Below are 13130 nucleotides of genomic sequence, written 5' to 3' on the forward strand. Positions count from 1 at the left end.
GCCATACGGGGCTGTTAAAGGGGGAGCACGTCTTGCTGATGACTCCTTGGCTCTCGAGTTGACGAATCAGTTTATGGATAGGGATTAGAGTCTCCACTGGTGCAGTATTACTGTCGGTGCATGGTTGTAGTGGCAATTGGCACCCGTTGTTCTTTGACCCTCAGCAATCCCACAACAGAAGGATCCTCTGAGAGACCAGATAACACAGACAGCTGTTTAATTTCCTCTGTTTCCAAGCCAGCTATACCAAAGTTCACTGATACCCTTTTGAGTCCTTAAAATACCCTCTCCTGAGATAATCTATGCCAAGAATACATGGAGCGTCTGGGCCAGTCACAATGGGGTGTTTTTCCCACTCTTTTCCACTCAGGCTCACCTCGGCCTGCAATACAGTCAGTTGTTGAGACCCCCCATCACTCCTGAAATACAAATGGGTTCTGTTCCTTTAAAATTTGACGGCATTAGGGTGCATTGAACACCAGTGTCCACTAAAGCCTTATACTGCTGGGGGTCAGATGTGCCAGGCCATCGAATCCACACAGTCCAGTAAACTCGGTTGTCCCTGTCCCCCGCCTGGCTGGAGGCGGGGCCCCTCTAATGTTGGTCATAATACCCGCTAATGACAAATGGGTTAGTATGGTGTGCACGGGTTTCAGCCTCATCTTGATCACTCACTTCTTGTGAATACAAATCAGTTCTTACAGGCTCGTGAGCAAAGTTGACCTTTTTGCTCTGTCTGGGCACTTGATTACTGGAAACCGGAGCAGCATTTCTCCTAGAAGAACCCCATTTTGTAGTTATTCTTCCTTCCAACTGACATACCCACTCTTCTAGGAGGTAGGTAGGTTTTCCATCCCATTTCTTCATGTCTTCTCCATAGTCACACAGGCGATGCCACAGCTTCCCCCGTGGTGTGTACCCGTTCTCTCAAGTAGGGAAACAACTGCTCCTAATAGCCAAGATCCTAGTCCATGCAGGTGGGGAGTAGGACATGTCCTCTTTAAATTGCTGGAATTCTTGAGATAATTTCTCCACAGCCGCAACCAGGGAGGAAGAGAGACTTTCTTCATATTGTCATAGTCAGCGAGCCGGTTCATCCACTGTTGGTCCCTCTTTGTCTCTCCAGTCCGTTACTGCTAATGCATTGGCATATGATGATGGTGTGCTCTGTGCAAACTTCCACCACATGGGCCAGGTGCATCAGACTTCATCTGGATCTGTGGGTAGCCGTGCATTATCTGGGTCATAGTAAACTGTCTCCCGCACAGCTAGCTCCCTCAAGTATTGAATACCTCTCTCCATAGCGGTCCACTTACTTGGATGACACACAAAATCTTCCTTGAAGGGATACCTCTCCCTCACGCTTGACAGGAATTACCTCCAGAGACTGAGATTTTGTGTCTTCTTTCCAATGATTTTGTCGATGTCCCCTTCCCTAGACAGGGATCCCAGCTGCCTGGCCTCCCTACTCTCTAATTCCACACTACTGGCCCCACTACCCCAGCATTGGAGCAGCCACGTAACAAGTTGCTTACCTGGATGGCGGCTGAAATCTTTTTGCATGTCTTACAACTCGCTCAGGGATAAGGATCAGGTGACTATCACTGGCTCTGCCTCCTCCTCCTCCTGTTCTTGTGACAGGCCTGGTTCATCATCACCCTGTACGCCGCGAGGGGATTTTCTTGTGTATTTCTTCTTATGTATGGGAGTAACTGACACTGTCATGGGTTGGTCCTCTGGTTCAGCTGCAGCGCCCGTCCTCGCAGTTGTAGTGGCTGCAGTTTCTGTTGTGGACTTTGGAGTGGCTGCAATGTCTGTTGTTTTGTTACCAGATTCAGAGCCCTTCTCTTCTTTTTGAGGGTACTGAGTAGTGTTTAATAGCACTCGGTAGGCGTGGGCTAGGCCCCAGCATATTGCAGTGAGCTGTGCCTCTCTGGAATTACCCGGGTGACAACATACTTTTTCCAAATATTTTACTAGATTTTCAGGATTCTGCACCTGTTCGGGAATGAAATTCCAATACACTGGAGGTGCCCACTGTTCTAGGTACTTGCCACTACTCCACACCCCCAGCCACTCATAATTCTCCAACCTTGGGATAGATCTCCAGGTGATTCTCTTAAATAGTTGCTTAACCCTGAGCAAAACCTGAACACGTGCAGGAACACACTGGCTCCTAGCAGTAAGACGACCATGTTAATGTCAACATTCCAAGGATGTTTGCAATTACTGAAATTCTCAAACACAATTGTAAATAGCCCCAGGACTGACAACTGCATCATGTCATAGATCAGCATTACGTAGTACAGCAAAAACAAAATTTTTGAGTGATGGTGGTGAGCAGCAGCGTGGGGACTATGTACAGCAAATAATGGTGATAAAATCTTAAGGAGCCGAGCAACAGACATTATGACCTGATCTGTCGATCTGTTGTTATCTCAAACCTCAAGCCCCATGTTGAGCACCAAAATAGACTGTTGTGGTTTGAATTCGGACAGTAGCCAATCACCATGCAGCCAGTTGCTTACCTCCCCCGCTCCCCTCCCCGCTCCGCCGGTGAAATAGGGGAGGGACAAAAGAAGAAAATCTGTAGGTTGAATCAAAAAGATTTAGTAATAGTAACAAAACTACAGTAACAATAGGAAATCCAAACAGGTAATATACAATGCAGTCACTCACCACCCGGCAACCGGTACACAGCCTGTCTCCAGCAATGATCCCAACCACACCAAAGATCCCACCATGCAGACCAGAAAACAGAAGTGAGAGAGCATGTGCTTCCTTTATATACTGAGCATGACATCACATGATATGGAATACTCCAGTGACCGATCTGGGCCTGGCCCTCTAGCTGTGCTCCCTCTCAGCCCAAGGAAAGTTAACTCTATTCTGACCGAAACCAGGACAATACGTAACCAGGACAATACGTAGACAATATCTAGACACATGGAAACCTCATGCGTAGCTTTTAATTCTGTGTGACATTCACTGTTTACAGAATAAGATCACAGTGGCCTTACCAAAACAAATATCTACAATTTTAAAATCCGGGAGGTATGTTTCTCAGTCACTTACAAGAAGATGACTTCTTCCTCTTTGCCCCATGATTTATGGAAAGAAGAAAAAAATTCAGTTTTACTATTGTGAGATATATCTTTGTGTCCAAAAGAAAGCAAATTAATTTCAAATCAGTGAATAATATACTAATATTGAAGTCTCTCCCTATTACTCGGTTCTGCGGTTTTTTTAAAGAAATAGTATGTTCATGAAGTGTAACCATTAAAATGTGAAGCCTTATTGGAGTTTAAATAAATACCTCTAAAGCCTTTGAATTAAGAGAAAGTACTGGGGCTTTTAATGAACTGAGGGTGTGTGTGAAGAAGGGTTTAATAATCCGTTTACTTCTTCTCATCATTCTTTATCTTACAAGAAAGGTTTGTAAATTAAGGTCACCCTCCAGAAATAAAAAACAAACAGTTGTGCGTAAAAGTGTGTTAAAGAGAATGAGAGAAGATAATTAAAATCATTAAAAGCTGAAATAGTAAGAAGTGTTTGTGCTGAGGCACAGGTGTATAGTCAATGTAAAGAAATTACAATTTCATTATACTCCTTGATACTCCTTAGATGAGGAGTGGGTTCCTTAGGCAGAAGTATTCAGGCATACACAGTAGTTCTGCTGCTCCACAGTAACTCTTTCAAGCCAACGCGTTGTTTGCTCTGCTGACAAGGTTTAAGACATTACTTGCCTGGATTTCCCTAATGCTATGTGGTCAGGGGCTGGATTAAATGTTTCATTCAAACCCAAATGATGAGAGGCTCTACCCACACATGTCCAACATGCCAGCCAGACGTAAGGCTTCATAACACCTGCTTTCAGACTTCTCAAGCACCAGGTGTCTCAAATGCAGTTTATCTGGAACAATGCAGAATAAATGATCTAAAACCTGATGTAGTTAGGGAGTTGTGTCCATTGGTTTTGATGGTTTTTAGATCAAACAAGTCAATAAGCAGTGCCACAGATTTTGCAAAGAATAAACTGTTCTAAGAGAAGAAAATAAGAAATCACTGAGGAATTGAAGAGACATGCCACCTTCCACTAAGAGTGCATTATGAAGATTTTCAAATAAAAAAACTTTCTGCTCAAAGATATTTATTAACTTGTGGAAGTTTGAACCTCTGCCTTTTGAGAGAGAGAGAGACTAGAAAACATTTTGACTGATTTTTAAAAGCTCAGAACTGCAATGAAATGTCAAAAAAAAAGTCAGACACTTCAGAGTATTAAATACCTACTGTTCTTTAAAAATGCACACCAATAAGAGACCTTTCTCCTTGCTTTCACTTTATGTAATTAATTATTTTTCCTGTTTTCATTACTAGGAATTAACATGGAAATATGAGATTTGTACCATAGGTCTTCATTTACTCCCTGGGAGTAGCTTACCTTCTGTTGACGTTGGGTTGTGCAATCCTCATTAAAATTACACATCATGTACAGAATTGTTGAAAAAATAAGAACAGAGCAGGTGAAGTGAGGCTTCAGAAGATGTTCTAAGAACCTGTGAGCAAAGCAGGCTTATTTTACTGGAATAATCAGGAGTTTGTAAAGGAAACTTTACTTTTTCAGTTTCCATCTCTTTCACATAGAGGTTTTCTTGCCTGTTACATTAGATAATCGTATGTTTTCTACATGTTACATGACTAGTGAAAATGCATTTTAAAACTCTATATTTTCAATTCTCAGTATTTTATGCACTGGTTCTTAAATTATGACTCAAAACATCATACTAAAAAGAACTGAATAGCTAAGCTTCAGTCTGTATCTTTGTGAGTTCAGTAAATTATGAGTGGCGAGTACTTTTAATTATGTATGGCTTCTCCCTGGCTGTGCCAGCCAGTCAGTGTGTTCAGGTCTGCAGCATCCCAGCTGCCGCATTCCTCTCTTACTCCTCTCCCTATTACACTTGCAGGCAATGTAGACTAGTAAGTAGTCCCATGTTTTACGTAAGGATATAAGCTGTTGAAACTAGAGCAAGGCCTACCTTTTGAGTGAGTGGGGATGGGGAGAGAGGAGCCCATTTGGTTATGTGAGGGTCACAAAGCAGAGGTTATTTCTGACAATTACAGGAAAATAAGTTGGTCAAACTGAAAACTGCAGGAGATTTTGGTTGGTGTTTTTTGTGAACGAAGAGATTTGGAAACCTTCTTACATGTTGATTTAAAGAGGCAGCGGATTATTGATTTTACAATAGATCATCTTTGCAACAGAAATTGCTCCCCAGTCAAACTCAAACTCTTTCTTCCATTTTACCGGAAAGCTAAAATATCTTGTATTATCAGATCAAATACTGGAATATGACAGTTAACATCTGAATGATTGGGAATGGTAGGAAACAGAAGGTAGGCAGTCTTTTCTTGCAATGGAGGGAGGTCTCCACTGGATTTATGTAGGGGTGAGGGCATATTCATAAATGACCTCTAAAGGAGTCAGGGAGGGATCAATGAGGTGACAAGTTTTCTAAAAATGCAGAGCTGTTCTGGTAATAAGGATGGGGGAAAATAGTGGAGAAAAGCAATGCACATCGTAAAAATACATCTTCATGTCTCCCACTTGGTGTTTCAAATTACTCCTACTGACATCACACTTTTCACAAGCAATACAAGTGTAAGACTTTCAGAAAAATAAAAAAGTAGGGACAGTCCAAAGCAAACAATTTAATATTAAATAAGACAGAGCTGCTGTGCCGCTTGCATTTTCCATTGCTTTATCTTACTCTTTAAAAATCTTGGCTGTTTAATTTCTCAAGGTATTTGCTGCCAGATTTTCTTTTTTCTTTGCTGAAATAAAACAGAATCTGAATTCTCTGTAGAAAAGTTAAATCCAATTTACTGTAGCACACCAGAGATCTGAGAAGGTGAAATCAGTAATTCTGTATTGGTAGGAATATATCAGTGGCAATTCCTGGAACCACATCAGAGGTTGGTTTGGAAGTGAACAGGATGCTGAAAACACCTAATACTGAGCCTACTTAACTGCTAGAAGCCACTGATGTAGTAAAGTTGGCATAAGATTTTACTTATTTCTTGGGGAAAGTGCTAGCTAACCTGATTTAATGAATCCCTTGCAACTCCACCTTCTGATAAGAACTCATGACTTAGCAGAGACAATTCTGAAACAATTCAGACACAGTAATTGCAACAGGGATGAACTGCTGTTCTGTTAAATGCCTATTTCCTGAGAAACACTATGAAAAACCTCTTAATTACTCAGTTTTATTATAAAAATGAAGCACATGGTAACACATGGTAATTTCAATATATTTTAACTTTCTAGCATTCAGTCTTAGTAAGTTGGGCTAAGAAGCTTTCTAGAAAAGAAGTATGCATGTAGAAAAGGAAAGCCATCATCTTACTATGGGAACATTCTTCTCTTGTAGCCCACAGAAATACAGCACTAATTACCATCTTGTTGATGGATTTGCCCAGATAACAATTGTGGGTTTAAATAAAATAATTATCTAAGGGTTTACTCTAATGTGCCCTTCCCCATGATAAGTGCTATCTTCTGCCCTGAGCCTACTTGCTGAGCTCTTATGAGTGATGCTGAAAATTTGGCACACAAAACGAGACATTTATATCACTAAGTGAACAGTCTGTCACCTACAAGTGGGAGAGTACACAGTTTGGGTAGCACAGTCTTTTTCATCTGCTTGTAGTCTGACTTAGTTATCTGACAGAAATCTATATTTTTACATCACTGGATCTGCAGAATAAACCTACTAAATTAATAAGAGATAAACTTACCATTTCATTTTAGAAAGGGACTAGTACGCATTTAACAATGCTTTTTTCACTACAGTGGAGAAGTGCAGCATATGTCATGATGACAGTTCAGCATCTGCAAAATTACGACCTTGCTCTCTCTTTTCAGTGCATACTTGATGGCTGATCAATAAGCACTTTGGGGACTAATTAAAGTCAGTTCAGTGATGGATACTCTCACAGGACAGTCTATTCTTCAACAGTTTGGTGGACATTTGAGAAGCGGTATTGCTTATTTCATCAGATTATTTGTCATTTGAATTACAGATCTATGGATCTGTTACATATTGACAGATCAGAGATCTGTGAATCTCAGAACTCTTCATACAGTAAATCTATTTACAAGAATTAGGCAAGCCTGTTACTGTCTTCTACTGTATCTAACAGTCTTTTAAAAGCTCCATGGAGAAAAGATGGTATAATGTTAAGGGCAAGAGTCATATATGCAACTTAGCATGCAAATTCTAAGCTGATTTGTTGAGGAAGCGGGCACTGAAATACTTGGAAGCCAAATCCCTAGCTAGTTCACATTTATTTTCCATACATGTCTGTCTAATGCTTTCTCAAGTTAAGTTTAGCTGCTGCAATATCAGCTCTTAAAAAACATTGACAAATCATGGAAAAAGGCTGGAGCTGTCAGCTTTCTCCAGAGGCTTGAAAAATAATGATGTCACTAGTGCATGAGATAAGCAGTGCTGTCAACATAACAAACCGGACAGGAGTCAAATGCATAGGCTGATCACTGCTCTGTACATGGTTTGTATTGATTTCTAAACCAGCATGGCTTGGGTAGGACTGTTGTCCAGCCCTGAGTATACTGCCAAGGGGAGGGCTTCTTTTTCAGTTTTAGTTACCTTAGGAATCATTTGTACCAAGAACTTGGTGCAGTTTGTTGCAAGAACATGGATTTCAAGGAGACTTCTTGGTTTTCTATAGAGACTATGAGCTCCATGTCATCCTCACACAAAACTTGACATACCATTGGTGTATAGTGAGACACTGGAATTGGTAGCATGTGCTGTAAGCAGGCAATGAGAGGAAGAAATACTCTTCAGCAGTGTGAGGTTAGCAGAGTCAGCATGGAGGCATCTGAGCTTCTTGGTGAAAGCTGGTAGTGATACACTTATACTCATTCACTCAACAGGGAGGAAGGCTAAAATGTCACAGCCGCTGCAGAAGGACGTTTATGCCTAATCCACTGGGCTACATGGCACTCAGAAAAAATGCTTCAAAAACCTCAGTGCTTACTGCTTTTGTCAAGTAGAACAAATGCTTGCTTTACCACTTAAGTCAGATGCTTTGAGATGTGCTGGTAGGAAGCTCTGAGATATTACTATTCCCTCTTTGCAGGCAGAAAAACTGAGTACCAAAGTAAATAACTCTCCTAAGTGGTAAGACACATGAATTAGACTTGTCCCACCAACTGAAAAGCCTCTGGAGCTGACACAGAACAAAAGATTAAAAAAAGCAAATGCCTGTAGACTTCTGTAAAGAACCACTAAAAAAATTGAATAAAAAGGCCAAAAGAGAAGGGCACAACCTTATTTTTAATTTCCTTTTCCCATAATTTTTAATAGAGCCATATCACTTTCTGTGCTTCTCAGGTTTGTTTTATAAATCATTTCTTTAAGTGCATTTTTTCTCTTTCAGTAGTTCTTTCCATGTGGCTATACAAGTTAGACTCCCCAGGTACAGATTATCGACAACCATAGAAATGCCTTTGATAACAGTATTAGGGAACTGAACGTGCCATTTGCTTAAGCTGAGAAATGTGCAGATCTAGGCTCTGCAGGCTTGCCTTCTCTTCCCAACTTGGCTTGTTTTGTCTTTGGGGTTTTGCCTCATCCATGTGGACTGTGAGCTGTTGGGGCTGTTGCTGACGGGTGTAGGCAGTGCTTGGGCAGGGAACTCTGCACTCTGGTCGGGTCTTGGAGAGCAGCTGTGCTGTAAAATAGCAGCAGTGACAATAACACTAAACACTGCTCCAGGCAGTTTGGGTTTTTTCAACAAAGAGCTGTAAACACATGTTTTTAAAAAAAATAACAAGGCTACTCTTTTTGATGTGTGTCTCCAACTGGTTTACCTTGCTACAGGAAGTTAGTGAAGAGTTGCCTGTTTCATTTTTAATATCAATCCTATTTCAATTGTATCAACAGCATGGCATCAGTATTAAATAGTGGCATACACAGTTATGGTGTATAAGATTATGCATAACGTGATTATGCAGAATTGCAGTTCTCTAAATGCTTCTTTCTTTCTGTTGCACAAGACTTTAAATATGCATCATTTCAGCCATCACCTGACAGGGCATGCGGTTGGTTTGTATCAATCCACACTAAGCCATGCTGCAGCAAATTCGCACTCTCTAGCTTTAGTGTCCCCAGTGTTGCCACTCTATGGATGCTCCTTAGGCTGACCTAACTACTCAGTTACAAAAAGTACTCCTCTCTCTAGGAAATATTTCATGACAGCCCCCCAGACTACTCTGTCTCCTCCATGGGTGACACACACAGCCCATCTGATTCCTCCCTGGCTGTGTCCTTCAGAGGAGGTGAATGGCTTCCGTGGCCTCAGCCCAAACATAACATCTATCAGAGAGAGCACTCTGGCACCCTGTGAAGAAGAGAGGAGGCCACTGGCTGCCCGAGGTCGCCTTCATGCTTTGTTCCTTGCTTGAAACTTAAGACAACAAACAAAAGGAAGGAAAAAAAAAGGCTGGGGAAGGTGGAAAGTGCCTTTCTGTGCTGGAGGGGGGCAGAGACAGCCCTCCCCATCAGAGGCGGGTGATTTGTGGTTGCTTGCTGCCCACTACACAATGTTCAAGCTGAGGCTTTTCTTGCTTGAAGAAGAAAGGGAGGAATGGGCCGAACCAGTCTCTCTCCCTCTTTGTGCTCTGTGCGAGCATGTATTTGCAGGCTGGCAGCCCAAGCTCTCTTGACTGCAGAGCCAGTGTGTGTGTAGGGGGAAGATAAAGGTATTAACTGGGGGACTATGAGGAAAGCATCTTCACAACTCATTTATCAGGCGGGTCTTTCTCCAGCTCTAATCTGGTGCTAGGTCGCACCCAATCAGCTCGCTGCACAGTTGGTAGCTACTTCTTCCCAGGCTGTGGACAGATGTCCAGCTGTCTGGAGATGAGCGCCCAGACAGAAGCTTCCTGTTGCCTCTTTCTTCCTCTTTCCTCAGTGCTGAATGGGTCCTTCTGCTTTCAAACATTCAATGTCCACAGCCAAGCTGTTAAGTCAGCACTGAAGGAGTCAGATAGATATGGGTCTGACATAGATTTAGTTTTATTGCTCATTATTTTGTGTTTTCATTCAAAGACAGGAATCCTGCAGTTTAATAAGAAAGATTTTGCTTTTTTCTGTCAGAGCAATGAAAAAAGTCCCGAAAAAAATTTCTACACAACTTTTGACTGAAATATTTTACAGCTTACTGCCCCGTTGCCTATCACAACATTTCAGTGATGCAAGGCCCTTCTGAGGAGAAATGAGACAGGGTGAGAGATGGTCTCACATGCTTACATTACAACTAGTTCTCCATCACCTTTCTCTTTATTCATAGTGCTTGGTAAAGCACTCTGAACATTTAGAATTTTAGATACATAAAAATAAAAATGCACACAGAAATCCTCAGTCTCTGTTGGCAAAGAAATTTATCCAAGCTCCATGTTTATAAGAGAATGTTTTACTCAAAGACCCTGTGATTTTTCTGTAGATACCTTTGTTCGTTTTGTCCTAACTCTCCTTTGACTCTATTTTCTGCAGGTCATGAAAACATACCACATGTATCATGCAGAGAGCATCAGTGCAGAAAGCAAACTGAAGGAGGCAGAGAAGCAAGAAGAAAAACAGATTGGGAGGTCAGGAGACCCTGTTTTTCATATTCGACTAGAAGAAAGGCACCAGAGACGGAGCTCTGTGAAAAAGATTGAAAAAATGAAGGAAAAAGTAAATAGTCCTTTTATTTAGCTTCATTTGAAGTAAATTCAGTGCATTTCTGACATTCTTTAGCATGATTTTAGACAGAGAAGTCTAGCTGGGAAAGAAAATTAAACAAGATACACGTATAAACTAGCAGTGGGTTGTAGATAACTTGACTTAATTGCAGTTCAGAGATGGGAATACTTTATTCCCAGTATAATTCTTACTATATGGTTTGTCCCATTTGAAACAAAACACTAAGTTATCACTTTGCATTACATTTGTTGTATGCATAACAGGCTGGCAGCTAAGATTCATTCTTGTTAATAGGAATGTGTGCTTGAATTGTTACCATTTTTGCTACATACCAAAAATGAAGTAATTCATTATACATTAAATACATTAATATACAATCTTCTTCCTAGCGTCAAGCAAAATATTCTGAAAACAAGCTGAAATCTATTAAGGCCCGTAATGAATACCTGCTCACCCTCGAAGCAACCAATGCTTCTGTTTTCAAGTATTATATTCATGACCTTTCGGATTTAATTGATGTAAGTATTGGCACATTTGTTTTTATGTTTGTTCTGTTCAGCAATAATACTTTCCTTTTTTTTTCGTTTTCAAAGGAATACATTAGTCATATGGGTTGCCTACAGTATGCTTATAATTTTAATATTGTATGGTATAATCAGGAGATTTTCCCTTCAGCTTTATATTTCACAAAATAAAGTGTCAATAAGATGCTGAACCCATTCTTTTAAAGTTAGAACATTATGTTTTCTCCCCATGTGGCAAGAGAAAATATGACAGGAATAACACAAAAAAGAAGTTGTCCCTACTGATTTCCTGATGATGATTTTCCTGATACTACTTGAAGTATGATGGATTTTTAGCTTCTAGTTAGGTCGTGTCTGATGTGAACCTTATGAGTTCTTCCTGGCTGCTGGAAGGAAGGAAAGGTCCCTTTCCCTCTCCTCTATTCCTAGCACCCCCACCCCTTCAGAGGTTGGAAAGATGCTGATTTTGTTTCTCCTGCCTTCTCTTTCGGAGCTCACATTTCCCAGTGAATGTCTCCAGTGTGTGTTTCTACTTGGTCAAAACTTTCTCAGGTTGGAAAATGCACCTGATTCTTACCCATTTCATTGATGTCCACAGAGGTTGCCATAGCAGTGACAGCTGAGGGGAGGAACTGCAGACCTAGAGCTTCACAAAGAATTTCAAGGGGAGGAGAAGTGAAGCTCTCTGCATACATATACAATGACAACACTCTTTGGAGTTAGTGTATGTAAATATATTTACAAAACCATGAAGGCTAGAGCTTTCTCACTGCTAGTTTTTAACAGAAATATACATTCTACAGTATTTAGTAACGCAGGAAAATGATACCTACTTTGTGTGGCTTTTTCCAAGCTGTGGGCCAATGTAGACAATAGCATTCTTTTAACAAAATGGCTGTAGAAATTACTCTTCCCTAAGGAATTTAAATGGAAAGTCTAGCTGCCCTTTGCATCACTGTTTTGTAGAGTAGGCTGTAAACATGTGCAACCAGAATTTGTTTCAGAGCCAGTTTGTGAGCTTGTTTAAATGAAGTGTCTTTCAGACATTTGTATTTAATCAGAATATGCTGTGAAAGCATTGGTATCTAGACAGAGTGTTTGCTACTTGACAAAGGAAATGCTTTTTGTAAATGCAAGAGTCTTGGCAAGATTTGGGGGTTATATCATTGGAATGTGAGACATGCTTCCCACTGGCCATATGTTGCAACAGTCCAGACTATCTTATTCTGTAAATCTATTAATGTCATGGTACAATTCAGAGTTTTCAGAGCAGTGGTGGCAGTTTTATTCTTTGCCCTGTCTATTTTGTCCCCATCTGCCTGCATGACTTTCTGTGCTTCCCTGAACTCTCTCTTTACCTGTACAGAAGGGGATTACCTCTCCTCTGTGTCTGAATTCCAGTTAGCATGGAAGGGATTTAGGTGTCCCAGAGCTGTTGGTGTTGCCCATAAATGAAACTGAAAGTTTTCCTACATTACTGAAAAATATGTCTGATTAAAAGTGGGATAAATATATGAAGGAATGCAGTGAACTAACTGTTCAATAAATTTTTAATAACAAGGTTGGGGAGGGTTGTGGAACTATTTTTTTTTTTACAAAAATTTTACAAAAAAAAAAAATCCTTTTTTCATTTGGATTCCACTGCATTTTCCATTTTTGAGACTCATATGGAAAATCCTAAATTGCAGTTCCTCAGCTGAACTCAGTCTGAACTATTCAACTCCTTCATTTCATTAACAAAGATCAGGGCTTCTGACTTAAAATGATGATGTGCTGTTCATCTTAAGCCCTTGAGATAAAAGCAAGATAAAAATATTGCTGCAGTCTT

The 13130-nt window shown here is 40.6% G+C and overlaps 1 protein-coding gene across 4 annotated transcripts in view; it reads left to right on the plus strand.

The window, feature by feature from the left end:
- SRGAP1 (SLIT-ROBO Rho GTPase activating protein 1) overlaps positions 1 to 13130 on the plus strand; it is a 156344-nt gene that overhangs the window by 93464 nt on the left and 49750 nt on the right. For all 4 annotated transcript variants that reach the window (XM_074870502.1, XM_074870505.1, XM_074870503.1 and 1 more), the window contains 2 exons: positions 10587 to 10769; positions 11168 to 11296. In XM_074870502.1, coding sequence (XP_074726603.1) covers positions 10587 to 10769; positions 11168 to 11296 — 312 coding nt within the window. The remainder of the gene's footprint in view (positions 1 to 10586; positions 10770 to 11167; positions 11297 to 13130) is intronic.

This window comes from Strix uralensis, chromosome 5, assembly GCF_047716275.1.
Source record: "Strix uralensis isolate ZFMK-TIS-50842 chromosome 5, bStrUra1, whole genome shotgun sequence".
Classification (NCBI taxonomy): domain Eukaryota; kingdom Metazoa; phylum Chordata; class Aves; order Strigiformes; family Strigidae; genus Strix; species Strix uralensis.